General features: G+C 40.0%; 1 protein-coding gene and 1 long non-coding RNA gene across 2 annotated transcripts in view; both read right to left on the bottom strand.

Moving 5' to 3' along the window:
- LOC150090400 (Fanconi anemia group D2 protein-like) overlaps positions 1 to 200 on the bottom strand; it is a 31341-nt gene extending 31141 nt beyond the window's left edge. Inside the window, exon 1 of the mRNA XM_090390301.1 lies at positions 90 to 200. Coding sequence (XP_090246427.1) covers positions 90 to 200 — 111 coding nt within the window. The remainder of the gene's footprint in view (positions 1 to 89) is intronic.
- Position 201: 1 nt separating this feature from the next.
- Positions 202 to 17822, bottom strand: LOC150090399 (uncharacterized). The gene is made up of 3 exons (XR_016546706.1): positions 17751 to 17822; positions 3791 to 3829; positions 202 to 239 (listed from the first exon to the last, which is right to left on the bottom strand). It is a non-coding gene; the product is annotated as an uncharacterized LOC150090399 (long non-coding RNA).
- Between the last annotated feature and the right edge of the window lie 141 nt (positions 17823 to 17963).

Raw genomic sequence — 17963 nt, 5'->3', positions numbered from 1 at the left:
ATATAAGTTTCTTTCTTATAGCTTAGAAACAGAAATAAAATTCTGCTTGTTTAATGAAGCAATAATGCAAAAAAACTATCATAACTTACCTTGGTGTGACTACAGATATGGTGAAGATATCTGGTACTCAACTGAAAGGTTTTCAGTAAACTTTGTACATCATCACGACGAGAACGAAACAAATGATCCAACAAAGGCATTCCGTGTTGCAAAAATATGTCAATAAATTGTCGGCTATACTACAAAACAGAAATAAAAATAATAATAAGAAGAAAAAACAAATAATAACGATACTATTAGTTATTTAAAAACAGGCTTAGCTATTATAAAAATGCTCTACATCAACAGTTTCTGTTTAGGTGTCAACTTCTTTATATCTATTATACATTTTAAAATGCAGTATTTTTCTGATTATATGGATCTTAATCGTGTAGATATCCAGATTAGCTGAACTTATTACTTAAACAGTACAACTGAAGTTTAACATTCACAAATGCAAAGTACTGCATATGGGTAGCAGTAACCCCAGAGAAATGTACCAACTATGTGGTGTTACACTCAGGGTAGTGGAGAATGAAAGAGACCTGGGGTAATTGTGCAGTAAGAAATTAAGTTTTCTGAGCAGTGCAGACAGGTTGTCAGAGTAGGTCATGGGGTCTTGTCAATGATAAACAGGAATTTTGGGAGCAGGGATAAAGAGGTGATTATCCCCTTGTATAAGGCAATGGTCAGCCAACACCTTGACTACTGTATACAGGTTTGGAAGCCTCATTTTAGGAAGGATGTAGAGTTGCTAGAATGGGTACAGAGAAGGGCAACAAGACTGGTGAAGGGAACAAAAGGGTGCTCTTATGAAGAAAGGCTTAAGTTCTGCAAATTGCAGCTTCTGGAGACTGGGGCACCTAGAGGTGATCTGACTGAGGTGTATAAGGCCTTAAATGGATTGAGCTGGCTCAATGCTGATGGGATTCTTCCTCTTGCTCAGATTACAAACCAGAGGGGCATAGATTCAAACTGAGGAAAGACAGTTGTAGAACAGATGTGCAAAAGTTTGCCTTTAGCCAGTGGGTAGTTGTTTGCTGGAACAAACTTCTATCTGTTGTTGTGGAAGTTGATAGCTTAAATAAATTCAAGGTAGAATAGACAAACATTTGGATGAATGGATCAGTAAAATGGGAAGGGTTTTTTTTTTTTTTTTTTGGATTATCCTGTATAAGCTTGCTTTCTTGCATCATGTGTCTACTAATGCTAATGCTAATAATTTTCAAAAGGAGTGGTAATAAATTTAATAGAAAAAATGAAATATTGCATTATTTGACTGACATAAAGATTCAGAATTGGAATATGATATAAAAAGACAACTTTTAATTATTTTTTTCTCTACTCAATCACTACCTTCACTATAATTCTCATCTTAATATTACAATTAGCAAAGAGTTGTGAGAGAAAGAGAGAGAGAGAGATTCTTTATTGCAACTAGATGGATACAATGTAGATAAATGTAAGTAAAGTTGCAATTATTCCATCATGGTCAGAGGCCCACATCAGAATTAAAGTTAGTTATTAAAATTTAGTTATAATGCACCCCTTATCCAATGATGTGATGGTAACTTGTATGTTGCATCGTATACATACAAACAAGTACTTCGCGACAAATAGTATAGAGAGAAACAAAAAAGAGAATGTATGTTATTAATAGGTGTTCTGTCAAACATGAAGCTACCACAGCTCTTTTAGATATTTGGGGGGGGGGGAGCGAGCGAGAGAGAGAGAGAGAGAGAGAGAGAGAGAGAGAGAGAGAGAGAGAAAGAGAGAGAGAGAGAGAGAGAGAGAGAGAGAGAGAGAGAGAGAGAGAGAGAGAGAGAATGGTTATCAATGACCATTGCTTTTTATAGACTATGTTATTAGTGGAGTTCATCAGGGTTGAGTGCTACCCTCCTCGTGAGAAGTGAAAATTGAGGCTTAACATTAATAAATGAACTACATGCATGCGGGCAGCATTAATCTCAGAATAACATACCATTAGATGGTGCCACTCTCAAGGTTGCTGAGAACAAAGAGGTAATTGTTCAGTTTGACATGAAGTTCTGAGCAATGCAAGTTGATCTATTAGGACAGTGCAGGGAGTTCTGTGATTGGATATGTAGCAGGGAAAAGGAGATGATTATCCCATTGTATAAGGCAATGGTTATGCCATTTGTTGAGTACTATATCCATTCCTGGAAGCCTTATTTTAGTTGTGCAAAACTTTTCTTTCAGCCAGAAAGTAACTGATTCTTGGAACAAATTTATGGAAGGATTAGGAAAGGATTACTGGAGGGGAAGGACAAATAATGTGGGCAAATTTTTTATTTATTTTTTTTTTTGGCTGATGCTTGGTTTATATAAGTTTGCTTCCTTGCATTGTTTGCCACTATTAATATTTTTTATATTCTCTTATTCTAACTACTGGTGTGTTTCCAGATTCTTTAAAATCTTCTAGAGTGCCACACATACCTAAGGTGAGCTTTTGTTGAGTCTCACATATGAGTCAAATGCATCCTGATAGTCTGACTCCTAATTAAAGTGGGATCAGGTTTCTTTAAATTATTTCAAACAACTGAATCAGTTCTGTTTTTGTGCCAAAGTAACTAAGGCTATGAGGTGCCAGTAAACTGTATTCCAGGTCAAAGTGCTTGTTTTGCTGGATGGGATGAAAAAGCAAAGTTTCCAGGAGGAAAAATCTGTGTGAGATGGATTAATTTGGCCACATATGAAAAAAGCAAATAAAAATTCTTCCCATCTTGATACAGGCCTCTTCCACATGGTGTGGAAAGAGAGAAATTGTAATTACTGTGCTACCACCTACAAGTGTGCTGATTCAAGTAAAGTTAGTTGTCATTTTTGTTATATTTTTCTTCTTTCATGGGCATTCACTCAACTCAGTCTTATGACTCAATAAATCATTGGTTATAGTGCCTTTTCACAAGCATACCAATTCCATTTGTGCAGACTGTAAATCCAACAATAATTCATGAGATCAGTTAACTATTACCATCCTTCCATACCACATGACAAAGGCCTGGGTTCAAATATATGATCTGATGTATTTGAATATGGATGCTATCAGTTACAATATAAAGTGTGATATCTGGAGCTTATAGCATACTTGATATGGTTCCCCCCCCCCCTTACCTCCTAAATCCACACACCCATTGTTTACCAGCCAATAACTGAGTAAGCATTCTTTACTTCTCTCCTTTAAGGTAATCAAAAGCAAACTTGCTTCTTGATTACCTTGAAGGAGAAACAAATGAACATCCTGGAAGATTTTCCTCCAGGTCCTAGTTACTTGGCACATCCTTATGCCAGCTAAATTCTGTCATATACCATATCAAACCTACAAAGCTAGTCAAAGCTTCTTAAGATCCTAAGGTTTAAGGATTTAAGGATTACTGAAATATTATGTCTTTTCACTGTTTCATTTGCCAAGGTCTTTCGGTTTCTGACAAGATGGGGGACCTGGCAAACAAAATCCCTCTTTATATAAATTTTAGCTATATTCTACTATTTATTGGATTTTAGTTTACAAATTTCAATCATTGAAAGTAATTGGTGCAGAATAAACAGGATAGTCTCAAAGGTTATTGTGCACTTTAATAAGTGTAATGCAAAATATTCCTTCAAATCTGTTGCAGTGCAATTTAAAATTAGTGTACACTTTAATCACATCTTCATACTGAATTAAGTGTACATCTTCATACTGCCAACCCTTCACATACACCTTTTATACTGAATTAAGAAAATTTACCTTTAGACAAGATCCCAAATTTGCTCTTCCATCAAAAACCTGAAATTAAAATATTAATAGAGACATTTAATAATTGCAATTGCACATACATATTGTATAAAAGACAATCATAATGCAAAATAATTTCAAAGAAAAATATATGAATTTATAACAATAAGATATAAGAAGTTAGTAACAGTGCTTTACATTTCAGGCATATTCAATAATTTTTTTCCTGAAATTAAAAATTTTTTTTTTTTTTTTGATTAATAGAAATGAAAAGTAAATACATTTTTTTCTCAGTTAGTTACTTAGATTATAACTTACAGAACATTTAATAAAACTCTATAGTTTTATATTCTCTAGAAGGTTGCTTTAGAGTGTTGCACTGGTATAGAAGTAGAAGTAAGGGGTTGATAGAGGAGATGACCCCTGCTAGGCAGTATTGCATGCCCATGCCACACCAGAGGGAAGTTTGGATGGCGGGTGGGGGAGACGAAGAAGAGTTATCTCCCCCTGCCATGGATAAGGTATACAGGTAGAGTGGGGGAAGAGGCTGAAGACTGGGGGGGTGAAAGGCAGATGCATGGGGACGATAGAGAAGGCGACCCCAGGTGGTCAGTGAGACAGGCCCATGCCTCACCAGGTGAAGAGATGGGTCAGCAGGGGAGGGAGGAAACAGAGCATGTCTCCTCTCCCTCCTGCCGGGGATAGGGAATTTAAGGTGAATAGGGTAAGGGTACCCCATTCAGCTCGCCATATAGCATTTGGCAGTGGAGCTGCTGGTGGTCCTAGTCCATTCCCAGGAGCGATCGGACCGAAGCGCGATCATTCATGGAGTGTTCCCGTCCATTCTGCAGTCTTTACCGTCAAAAGGTCCGGGTTTGCTTGTCGGCGTTTGTGGGGTCTTTCTTGTTTCATTTCCCATCCATGTGGTGTTTGCGTCAATGTTGTTTATAGAGTCATTTCTCATTGATTCGACTTTAGGTCCACTTCAGGGTTTAGTGCCTTGATTATTGGAGGCCATTGGGTTCCAGGCGTCTTCCGCAGGATGATTTCCTACGAGGTTTGTTCATTTCCTTATTGTGTCAGTGGTTGGTTGCGGTTCACTGCGGTAAGAGCTCTCTGTCTTGTGAACAGGGTCAGTGCATAGCTGGAGAAAGCCTGATATTTCTCCCTGGTGTCCAAGATGTGGTGCTCCTGGCCGTATGGTAGATACTGTATTTTGGTGATGAATGCACTGCGGAGGTCATCATAGAGCTGGCAATCGTGCATGAGGTGCTACCAGCTCTCCAGTCCCCCGCAGGTGCAGGTGGGATCTTCCTGTATTCCGAGTAGGGATAGCTTTGCATTCAGAGCTTCATGTCCTGTCAGTAAGTATGTTACTTGTAGGCCCGGGCAAAATCAGGGTGGGAAGTTCGGAAAGACCCGGCCAATGTTGGGCAGAAACTTTCTGGTGATTTCGCCTTTTTGCGAGGTGGCCCATCTATCTCGCCACACCTGCAGCAGGTGAGCATGCAGCTTTTTCTTTTCCAGAGTCTTGCTTTTGATGATGTCAGTGGTGAATCCCAACCATGTCTGTGGGATACCCTTGTCCAGGTGGTGCGTGAGACCCCGTCAAATGATCTTTAAGTCCAGTGGAAGGACACCAGCAAGGACTTGCAGGGCATGCGTGCTCACTGTGCTGCAAGCTCGAGTAATGGTCAGAAGGATTGATCGGTGAATCGAGTCAATGATTCGTTTATTGACAACAGTTGTGGCTTTTTGATACCATGTGCCAGATGCATACGTGACTATTGGGGTGAAGATGGTTTTATAGAAAAGACGTAGCACCCGTCTGTCTAGGCCCCAGTCTCTGCGAGTGACTCTGGCAACCAATGCAGTGTATCGTCTGACTTTTGTGCGCAAGTATTTCAGGTGGTCCTGAAATGATAGATTTGGATCTAGAATCATGTTGGGTAGAGTGTAGTAGTAGTAGTAGTAGCAGTGGCATGTGATGCAAGAAAGCAAATGTATGAGCTTATGCAGCATCAGCCAAAAAAAAAAAAAAAAAAAATCACACCATTCCCTCCAAATGCCTGTCCAGTTCCTCTTTAAATTTATTCAACCTATCAACTTCCACAACGACAGATGGAAGTTTGTTCCAGCAATTAACCACCCGCTGGCTAAAGGCAAATTTCCGCACATCTATTCTACGTCTGTCCTTTCTTAATTTGAATTTATGCCCCCTTAGGTTTGTAATCTGAACAAGTGGAAGGATCCCATCAGAATTCAGCGTGCTGAACCCATTCAAGGCCTGTGTTGTGTTTAGTGTCAAATGGCACCAGGGGTTCCCCCCATCTCCGCGTGCTATACATTGTGGGTGTGAAACAGAACACTGTCAATGCCAGAGGTTTAAAAGTGTATGGATTTTGTACATGTGTAGTGTCGTGTACTGTTGTTCCTCTGGTCATTTAGCCACTGGGCCTCTAATGGGACCCAACGTCCACACACTGCCTGATAATAGTGGTGTACCTGCAGACCAGGTACACCACTATTATAGTTATTTACTCTGGCAGGTCCTGCCACCTAATTTCCAGAGATTTCAGTGGCTAGGACCTTAAAAAAAAATAATAAATAAAATAATAATAATAATAAAAAATAATAAAATAAATAAATAAATAAATAAAAGTAAAAAATAAATAAAAAACCGTTATAGTTATGGGTCAGCCAAAACGAAGTACTATTTATGCAAATAGATGTTATTAAGTTTTTGGGTGTAGGGCTCAAGCAATTTAACAAAGGTTCAGACACTAGTAATTATAATTAAAAGAGAGAGAGAGGGGTGGAGACAGAAATAAGGGGTCCATAGAGAAGAGGACCCCCAAATCAGTGGAGCATGCCCCACCAGAGGGAAGAGAGGGGCAGCAAGAGGAGGAGGAGGAGGAGCCCAGAAGTCACCTCCCCCCTCCCACCTGGGGAGTGGAGGCAAAGGGCCATGCAAGGGAGCGTGGCAAAAAAAAAAAAAAAAAAACACGGCAGGAAAGGGAGAAAAAAAAAGTCTTTCCCCCCCCCCCGGGCCAGGAGTTTGGTAATTAAAAGTGAATTTGGGTGATCTGAATAGGGTTAGAGCACCCTATTCAGATCACCCAATAGCATTTGGCAGCAGAGGTGCGATCTGTCCCAGTCTGATCAGACCAATTATAAGGTCATTCGTGGGATAAATCCCATCCGTGCAGTCCAGTCTTTGGAGTCCATCTATGGTTTGTCAGGTCCGTGGTATTAATCTTGAGCGGGTTCCTTCGCTACCTTGGGTCAGGTCCTGCGAGTCCTTTATTATGCTAGTTCAGTCCCAAAGGAAGGTCTTGTATCTGGGTGAGAGCCAGTTTTGTTGGGTCCAAGGATGGTTAGTTTAGTCGTGGTGCCTGTTCTTGATCCCTGTAGATAGTAATAAGTGTCCTCCTTTGGGTGAACAGTCCCTGGGCGAATTTTGTCAACTCCTTATACTCCTCTTGCGAGTCTAACAGGTTTGATTCCCTGTCACGAGGGAAGTCAGCTTTGCATTAGGAGGCAGCGGAGATCCTCGTAGTTTTCACAGTTGTACATTATGTGAGACCATGTCTCCACTTCCCCCACAGTGGGGATCGTTTGCTAATTTAAAACTGTTTAGTTTGGCATTCAGGGCTCCATGACCTGTTAAAAGATACGTAGTGTACAGTCCAGGGTGAAACCATGATGGTGCTTTTGGGTATAATCTTCCGAAATCAGGCAGAAATTTCCTCGTTATTTCCCCTTTTGTGGATTCTGACCACCTATCCTGCCAGACCTGCTGCTGGTGGGCGGCGAGTTTTGTTTTCTCTCTTTTCAGGTTTCCTGTAGGGTCAATGGAGTGGCCCAGGAAGGTGCAGGAAGCCCTTTTGCGAGATGCTGCACCATGGCACAACACACCACCTCAAGGTCAAGGGGGAGTGCTCCCACTAGAACCTGCAGAGCATGTGTACTCACAGTGCAGCAGGCCCGTGTAACAGAGAGGAGTATTGTCCGCTGGATGGAATCTAGTGTCCATCTGTTAACTGCAGTAGTTGCTTTCGGAACCAGATGGGTGACGCGTAAGTTATGGCTGGTATAAATGTCGTTTTGTAATACAGTCCCAAGGCGTGCCTCTCGAGTCCCCAATCCCTTTTAGCTATTCTTGCAGAGGGCAGAATATCTCCTGATTTTCTCTCGGATATGTTTCAAGTGTGGGTTGAAAGATTGGTTCCTGTCCAGTATGAATCCTAGATATTTCATCTCACTGAGTAGTTTAATGGTTGTATTTTCTATTTTAATTTGCGGTGGTCTACGGAGATTTAACGTTCTTTCAGTAGCATTGAGTAGGTTTTTTCCGGTGAAATCTTAAGAAAATGGACCTCCATCCAGTCTTGTAGAATTTGAATTGCTCAATTTGCCTGGGTTTCCAATTGAAGTCGGTTGTCTGCAGCAACAGTCAGTATCAGGCCACTGCAAATGCCTTTGAGTGGACTTCCCCCAGGTCGAAGGCCAGAAACTCATCCAATACCATACTCCAGAGGAGCAGTCCCAGTACTGAGCCCTGGGGGCAGCCCCTGTAAACAGGCCTGGTCAGTTTCTTGTATGGAGTCACTACTTGTATTTTTCTCTTGGATAAATATGACTTCATTATTTTGTAAAGGTTGATGGGTGTTTTTGCCTTCAGCAGTCTGGCCAAGACACTCGACCACCAGATGGTGTCGAACGCCCCAGCAAAATTGACCGAAATAACCAAGAAGTACTTCCTATCACAGGCAGCAGCTAAACTTAGGAGGCTGTTGAGAGCATCCACTGTTCAGGTTCTGGGTTTGAACCCAAACTGTGTGGGCATCACGAGATTTGCAGCTTCATAGTGGTGCAGGAGTTGCTTCTGAAGCATCTTTTCAAGGGCAATTGGCTGGTATGATTCGGGTTGTTCGGGTGGCTTCATAGGATTTTTTAGAATTAATTTGACGTTGGCCATTTTCCAGTCGGTTGGAAAAACTCCAGTCTTCAGGCATGTGTTGAAGAGGTTTAGTAAAGTCTGCGAAGAGATGTCTACTACTTTTTTAATAATCTCCGGCTCCAGAAGATCTGGGCCTGGGCATTTTTTATTCCTTATTTGTTGCACTGCCTGTTGTAGTTCTTCTAGGGCAAAAGGTGGTTCCATTTGGTCTATGTGATATGCTTCATTTCCATCGCAGATCTGTAGTTGTTCTGGTAGTTGCAGGTGTGCTGGTTTTTGGAAAATCACATTGAGGATGTTGATGATAGACTGTTCCCAGGTGGTGGCCAATGTTCCCTGCGGGATGCGGGTGGTGGTCATGACCTCACCTCTGGGGAGCTTATTCGTAGTGACTTTGTACACCACCCCCCAGGAGTTGGCATTTCCAGTCGTGCTGACTAATTGCTCCCAGGCCTTCTGCTTACTTTTTCGTATTAACTCAGTGTATCTGTTTCTCACTGCTGCGTATCTTGGTCTGAGTGTTGTTACTTCCACTTCCAGCCAGGTACGTCTTGCCCTTTGGAATTGTTTTCTTGCCTTTATTATTTCTCTTCTGAGGTTCTGGATGTCCCGAGTCCACCAAGGGACTGCACCAGGTGTGGGCAATTTTCACTTCATCGCAGCCTCACTGGCTGCTATTATGGTCTTGGTAATTTTTCTCTGGATGTCATCTGGGTCTTCTTGTCGATCCGCTTCAATGCGGTGTTGGCATAAGGTTCGAGTCAGCAGTTCCCCAAAAAGTCTCCAGTCAGCTTTGTTTACTGCAAAGCAGTTAAGCATCTGTTTGGCTATTGGTGTTTTATAGAGAGATCGGTTGATTTGGAAGGTAATCACTCTGTGGTCAGATGTGGTCCAGGAGTCTTGGAATGTCCAGCCAGTGATGTGTCCTGCAAGGTTTCCGGGGGCAAGGGTGACGTCAATTGTTGCCTCCCACAGAGTGTTACAAAACGTAGGTAGGTGGTGAGGCCTGTTTAGGACTGTCAAGGGAGAATTCGCCAGGAACTCCTCGAGACGCTGCCCATTTCCGGTGCCCCTTCTGTCCGGTGTTTGGCTGTGCCAAGCCGGGGAGCGGCAGTTTACATCCACCCCTACCAAGATCCGTTGGCCTGGGAGAGTGTCCAACACAACCTGGAGGTATCTCGTGGCAAATGTTATTTCTTCCCCCAGCCTACAATACAAGGCAATTGCGTAGAAGGATCCCAGGGGCGATATTATATGGGCACAAGCAGCCCAGCCGGTGCAGAGTTGTGTGATACAGGTGGCAGTAATGGCTGGATTGTGGATCACTATGGCCGCTTTTGAGGGTCTCATTCTCCATTCTCAGCCTGTATGATTTTATATGCTATTGGATAGCCCCTTACTTTTTTTTTTGGAGTGGGTGTAGGGTTCCTGCAACAAGAGGATGTCGACATTTTCCTCGTCCGCTATTTTTCTGAGTTGTTCTGGCATGGTGTGTGTTTTGTTGTAGTATTAACAGCTTGGTTGTATTGAACTTTTTAAATTGTATTGCCATAATCAGTCCTCATTTGGTACTTTATCTTGTTGTATGTCGGACATTTCGGGTCCCTGATGGAATGGGTGTGTTCGAGCTTTGAGGATTTACAATTCACACAAACCGGTTCTTGCTCCTTGTTTGGACAGCTGTTGTATTCATGCTCTTTGCTAGAGCAGTGTCCGCAAGTTAGTGTGATCTGAGTGCACGTATGGGAGGTGTGGCCATACCTGCAGCATTTATAGCATTTAGGCACAGTCACATGCTCCCTGAACCTGTGGCTACTCCATTCAATATAGTCTTGTCTGGTATTTTAGAATCTGCCAAGCGGCAGGAGCCAGTTCCACTATCCAGTTGTTTTCTCCGGACTTTGACTTTTTTGAATATCTTGGTTGCACAAGATTTGTCATGTCTTGATTTATCCCTTGTAGATTGAGAGTTAGCACTTCCTCCGCAAGTTGGGCAGGTGTCACATTTTTGTTGACATTGAAAATTAAGATTGATGGCCCTCTTCTCTTGGGTGGCTCTGCAAGTGATACCAAATGTGGCTATCTTGGGGTTTTCCACGATATTCTTGATATCCTCCCTTGACTCTGTTTCTATTATTACCCCTACATTTTTCTCATCTTTCTAATCGCTTTTATCTTTGTTGTCTTTAAATCCTCCTTCAGTTTTTTCATTATGGTGGTTTTAAAATCCTCACTTGTTTGTGTTCCTTCTATCTCTGCTGGTCTGAGGACCACAAGGTTTGGTGTTCGAAGCAGCGGTTGTTTTCTAGGTTGTGGGGCCTTTGGGTTTGACTCTTTGTTGTTTGGATTCCTCAGCGCTTGTGCATATGTGGGAGTACACTGTGGAGACTGTGGTGCAGGAAGATTTGGTAGTGTCCAGCACCTTCTCAAGGATGGAGATTCTTGTCTTAAGTTCCTCGTTAATGGTTTTCAGTTTCTCACTGTCGATGAGGAGGGCAGTGGTAATAGATTCAAGGGTGGCCCAGAGTTCCTGGACATAACTTGCCGCTTGTCTGGTGAATCGACTACTATCTTGATTAAGAAAGGTCACAAGATTGCTATGTAAAGCAGATATTATTTGATGGGTCGGAGAGTCTTCATCTATAGGTTTGTGAGTTGTAGGGTATGCAGAAGGTGTAGTTGCTGTGACGGTTAGTTTTCTGGATTGGGGGAGGCCTTCCGCCTCAGTCTGATCTAGTGCTGTACATGGTCCCTCTGGTTGTTTGGCAGAGGTCTTAGGGGGCCCCCGATGGGGTAGGAAGATTAGTTGATAGTTTGGCTGCAGATACTGTGCTAGGACTCTCGGATAGATTGGGGGAGGGCCCTGAAGCTGCCTGGGAGGCAGGAGCACTTATAGCTGTTGGAGAGAGAGTGGTTTGTAATTTCCCAGTGTAGGGAGAGCTTGCCTGTGAAGGTTGCAGAGTAGGAGGGACAGGGGCTAGGTGATGTGCTACTGGCGTTGAGGTGTTAAATTGAAACTTAGATGAGATCACAGGGTCAGATTCATCAAGAGGCACTTTGTTGAGAAATTCTAGTATGGTTTGAGGAGACCAGGGTGTCCTGGTTTTCGCTCCCCTCTTACTTTTCTGTTTCTTTTTCTTGGACTTGTTGACTTTGGGAGGCTGGAGGCCAACTTGGTCTGAATCGTCTGCTACAGCATTCTTGTCAGCTGACGATGAGGATGCTTCTCTTGAGCTCATGTTTAAGGGTTGTATGGTTGGGGTGAAAGACCAATAAAGTTATAATAAAGCAATTGTAAGGGGTTGCTCCTGAGTAAATTTGATTTCTTCTGAAAGGTCTACAGGAGGAGGAACAAAGCTCCTGAATTTTGTAGTTCTAAGGAAATCAGTTAGGGAACACTATTTGTCCACACGTACACCACGTACAGAGTGACGTCACAGTAGGCAATATGCACAACACACTTTAGACATATTAATCAGATTATTATAGCTAAAAGTTATTAAGGATGGAGTAGCTATTGCATCATAATTTCCTAATACTATCATTAATTAATAATCCTCATTAATATTCATTCCTCATTTGCATATTATAGATATAAAGACAATTTATTCACTTGAGCAACGTCACTGAGTTCCGTTAGTAAGCAGGAGTCTTCCCCAGCCAGTCAGGCTGATCATGTGACTGGTAACGTGATCACACTCTGGGAACAAACGCCTTTGTTCTCAACACTCGAGGAAGAGGGGTATGGCTGCCACCAGGTAACTGAATTATTGTACACAAAAATATAGTAAGCCATAACTCCAAAATAACTAAGTTATATATTTCAAAAATTATATATTTTAAAATCAGACGTCAAGTAGAAAGTTTAGGGAACAATGTTCATTACCTAAATTCAACTACAGAAGGCCCCCGTTATAACGCGGTTCGCTTTACGCTGATTCGCTATAACGCTGTTCTTATATTATAACCCGTATCTGACTATAACGCTGTCAAAACTCACTATAACGCTATTTTACTAGCATACAGATTGAATTTTTGGCAAATCCGTCTTCAGTCCAGTCTGTTTTGAGCCTTTTTTTTTTTTTTTTTTTTGGCAAAAGGAGAAAATAGTCACCATGAAATTAACTACAGTAATTATTTTTATAATTTCTACTCCATGTACAAAATTGAAACTTTCAATATGCTCTATTTTCTTGGTGTGGATAGTTTCAAGGGAGAAATTCTTTTTTAGTACACCAGCTGAAAAAATTTACCATCCAGTGTCATATGCTGTTACGAAGTCTGCATTTTCTGTTCTGACATGTAATAGAAAGATACTAAAAATAGATTTACTCCCTATCTCTTCTTTTGTTTTACTGTGGGAACTATAACTTGCGAAATGTTTTTCACACAATCAATCCCATGAGTGCTAAATGCGGTGCTGTTTCTTGTACAGTATTCTCTTGTCTTCTGAACTCCTCTGACCTTGTGGTCACCCGAAGTACATAAAATTTGTTTGTTTTACTGTTTTGGAAATTCCATAAACATTCTCCATGACTCACACCATAATTTATTACAGTATTTTCGTGCAATAAACAACCATTTGATTTTACTGCACGGTAAAATCGAACTTTTCAGATAAATAAAACATTTGTCACCGTCTTCAGCTCACTTGCCAGAGGAATTCTAGATATCATTCAGTGCATACATACAGACAGTTTACTGTACTCGAACATCGTATCACAATCAGTGCAACGAAGTTACATTTGCAGAGAGTTATGGCGGATAAGAATGAAAAAGCAACAATGTCTGGACGCGGTGCAAAGATTGGAAAGGTAAGAAAAACATTGAGTTTGAAAATTAAATTAGACGTTTTGAAGAGAATTGATTCCGGTCAAAGACAAGTGGATGTGTGCAATAATTTAGGACTGGCAGGTTCAACTGTAAGAACAATCATAAAAAATAAAGAATCAATTTTAGCAGCTGGAAAAACCGCTGTTCCCCTGCAGGCAACTAAATTGACCAGGGCTAGGCCGGCTATTATGATTGAAATGGAGAAACTTCTACATAATTTTATTGAAGACAACATTCAACGTAGAATTCCGTTAAGTTCAATTATTATTAAAGAAAAAGCGAAGAGCCTATATGAAGATTTAAAGGAAGCTCACCCCGAAAAAAATGTGGAACCATTTAACGCTAGTAAGGGCTGGTTTGATAGATTTAGAAAGCGCTATAACCTGCACAATGTAGCAATACAGGGAGAAGCTGCAAGTGCAGATCAACAAGGAGCCGAAACTTTCAAAAAAGAATTTGTTAAAATTATTGAAGAGGGATGTTATACTGCTCAACAAGTTTTTAACATAGATGAAACAGGTCTTTTTTGGAAACGTATGCCTAAAAGAAGTTTCATATCGAAAGAAGAAAAAAACATGCCAGGCTTCAAAGCGGCGAAGGATCGGTTAACTTTGTTGTTGGGTGGTAACGCTGCGGGGGATTTTAAATTAAAACCCCTTTTAGTTTACCATTCCGAAAATCCAAGGGCTCTTAAAGGTTTAGCTAAATCAAACCTACCTGTAATCTGGAAGGCTAATAAAAAAGCTTGGGTAACCAGGCCGCTTTTCATTGATTGGTATGGTGAGTTCTTCTGTCCTGCAGTGGAAAAATATTGTGCAAAAAATAACATTGGTTATAAAGCTATTCTAATCATGGACAATGCGCCAGGACACCCAAGCAAAGAGAGCTTAGAAGACTTGAACAATCACATAAAAGTTTTTTACATGCCTCCAAACACTACGTCTCTGATCCAACCAATGGACCAAGGAGTAATTGCCACATTTAAAGCGTACTACATAAGGAACACCTTTTCCCAAGCTATTAAAGCCATCAACACTGAAAATGTACCGAGTTTAAAGGAGTTTTGGAAATCCTATAACATTAAAACCGCCATCTACAACATTTCAAGTGCCTGGGATGAAGTGACTCAGAAAACCATGAATGGAGTGTGGAGGAAAGTTTGGAAAAATTGCATAAAGCATTCCCAGGAACCTGATGATTCCGTTGAAAATGTTAAAACACAAATTGTTGAGCTCGGAAAAGAAGCAGGATTACACGAAATTAACGAAGACATTGTACAAGAGATGATCGACAACGACAGGGATGGCCTCTCTAATGAAGAACTAATGGAAATTTTAAAAGAACAAGAGCTTGCTATTGAGGGAGATGATGATCAAGATACTATAGATGAAGAACCGATGAAGTCGCTGACTGCAAAAGGACTAAGTGAAGCTTTTGAACACTTCGAAAAAATGTGTGATTATTTCCGGGAGAACGACCCTGACATGGAACGAAGTGCCAAGGTAATAAGAAATTTGAAGAAAGAAATGAATCCCTACATGTTGTTGTACAATGAGAGGAAGAAGGCCAAAGCACAACCCAAAATCGACTCATTTTTCAGTCCAAAGATACGAAAACTCGAGAGCACAGGGCCATCGAATTAATAAATTCATGATTTTCGTAAGTTAATTACCTCATAATTATATGTGTATATAATGTAGAATATTTTATATGTACAAAATTTTGAATATTAAGTATTTTTAATCGATATTGGTGCATATTTTCACTACCATTTATTATTGATTAGAAAATATCCTATGGAATAGACCGCAACTCACAAATACATATGTTACCTTATGGGAATATGGCGCTCGCTTAGCGCGGATTCACTTAGCGCTGTTTTCCCGGAACGAACTATCAGCGTTAAGCGGGGGTCACCTGTACAAGGAATATATATCACCAATAGAAGAAAGTAAAAGAATCCTATAATACACAACGGCCAAACCTATATGGCGTTACAACGCTGGCATTCGTGAGCGACCATGACAACAGCAAGAATTTGAAAAATAGTCATAATTTCAAAATGCCTTAGAAGTTTGGCAATATAAAGATATCTGGGGACTCACCATCACCTAAGGAATCCGAAGAACACAATTTAAGTTCAGTTGGACCACTTTGAACTATTTTTTTGATTAAACAAATACGGAGCACTTTCATCATGTTGGGTAATGTCACTAGTTCCATTATAACTCTGAACTAGTATTACAGGTGACCCCCGGCTTAACGCTGATAAATCGTTCCGGAAAAACAGAGCGCTAAGTGAATCCGTTATAAGCGAGCGCCGCATTCCCACAAGGTAACATATATATTTGTGAGTTGCGGTCGGTGCTATAGGATATTTCCTAATCAATAATAAACGGTAGTGAAAAGATGCACAAATGTCAGTTAAAATATTTAATATTCAAATATTTGTACATATAAAATATTCTGCATTACATACGTATATAATTATGTGGTAACTATTTACATATAAAAATTAAACTTAAAATTCCAATTAAAATCATGAATTTAATTGATCTAAATTGATTTTAATTGATTTAATTTAATTAACGAATTTAATCATGAAAAATGTGTCGATTTTGGATTGAACTTTGGCCCTCTTCCAAATAAACTAAAAGGGGTATTAATTTTAAATCCCCTGCAGCGTTACCATCCAACAATAAAGTCAACCAATCCTTCGCTGCTTTGAAACCTGGCATGTTTTTTTCTTCTTTCAATATGAAATTTCTTTTAGGCATTCGTTTCCACAAAAGTCCTGCTTCATCTATGTTAAAAACTTGTTGAGAAGTATAAGACATAATGCCCTTCTTCAATAATTTTAACAAGTTCTTTTTTGAAAGTTTTGGCTCCTTGATCTGCACTTGCGGCTTCTCCCTGGATTTTAAATCTATTCAACCAGCCCTGACCAGTTTTAAATTTTTCCACATTTTTTTTTTTTTTAGGTGAGTTTTCTTCAGATAATCATATTGGCTAATCTCTTTCTCTCTCTCTCTCTCTCTTATAATATTTAACTTAACTGAATTCTGCATTGGATATTATCTTCAATAAAATTAGTTAAAGTCATTCCATTTCAATTCTAATAGCCGGCCTAGCCCTAGTTGCTTGCAGTGGAACAGCTATCTTTCCCGCTGCTAAAATTAATTCCTAATTTTTTTATAATTGTTCTTACAGTTAAACTTGCAAGTCTTAAATTATGACATACATCCGCTTGTCGTTGACCGGAATCGATTCGCTTCAAAACGTCTAATTTAATTTTCAAATTCAGTCTTTTTCTTACATTTATAGTCTTCATACTGTGCCCAGACGTTGTTGCTTTTTCATTCCTATCGGCCATTATTAACTCTTCGAAAATGTAACTGCGTTGGTTGCATTAATTACGATACAATGTTCAAGTAAACTGTCCATTACACACGATGTCTAATACTGTACTGAGTGATGACTAGACTTCGGATAAATGCATATAACGCAAATAATACAAGCAATATACTTGATCATTTTTTAAAATGTTGATCTCGGAACTACGTAACAAGTCACTGTACTGCAATTAAATTAGCGTGCAAGAAAATTTCACTGAGCGTGGGAAAATTTTTCAAGTCAGCGTGGGAAACGTTTTAATGCTGTTTTGCTATTCATTTTCAAGCTATCAACTCCATCAAATGAAACGATTTTGTTAAATATGCCAAAAATGCAATCTGTAAAAGAGCATTATAGTGATCTGTGACAGCATTATAGTCAGATACGGGTTATAATATAAGAACAGCGTTATAGCGAAACAGCATAAAGCGAACCACGTTATAACGGGGGGCCTGCTGTACTTGTTTCCAGTACTGAAGCAATAGTTCTCCCACACATGGCACTGTATAATTTATCTTCAATCAACAGAAATCTCATTTTCATTTAACACCTATCCCTAGCATATTGGTCTGAGGTATCAGTAAGGTTAACAACACATGGTTAATTGACATGTTATGCTGAATTAAATTTGGCCACAAAACAGAATGATTTATTTGTTTTATAGCAACTAGCATGCATGTGACCTTCTAACAACATACTATGTGATTTACATGGAGTGTTAGAAGTTCATTTCCAAAACTAAATGGAATTATATGTCAAAAAAAATAAAAATAAAAAACCTACCTTAATAAGGTTGACTAGTATTTGAAAAATCCTGACTGCTATTGACCACTGACACAACTGGTCTTCGCGACTCTAAATTGATAAAGAAAGAAATTGCAGTTCTTATTATTAACTTTTTAGCATGTGCCTGTTTGACTACAATTAGCAGGCACGCTGAACAAAAAAGAACACTTGTTTCCTTTTTAAAATCTTTAAAAAAATTTTAAATAGTTA

This window comes from Mastigoproctus giganteus, chromosome 2 (genome assembly GCF_048544385.1).
Source record: "Mastigoproctus giganteus isolate SK-2022 chromosome 2, ASM4854438v1, whole genome shotgun sequence".
NCBI classification, from domain to species: domain Eukaryota; kingdom Metazoa; phylum Arthropoda; class Arachnida; order Uropygi; family Thelyphonidae; genus Mastigoproctus; species Mastigoproctus giganteus.
This window is presented reverse-complemented; position numbering and strand designations above follow the sequence as displayed.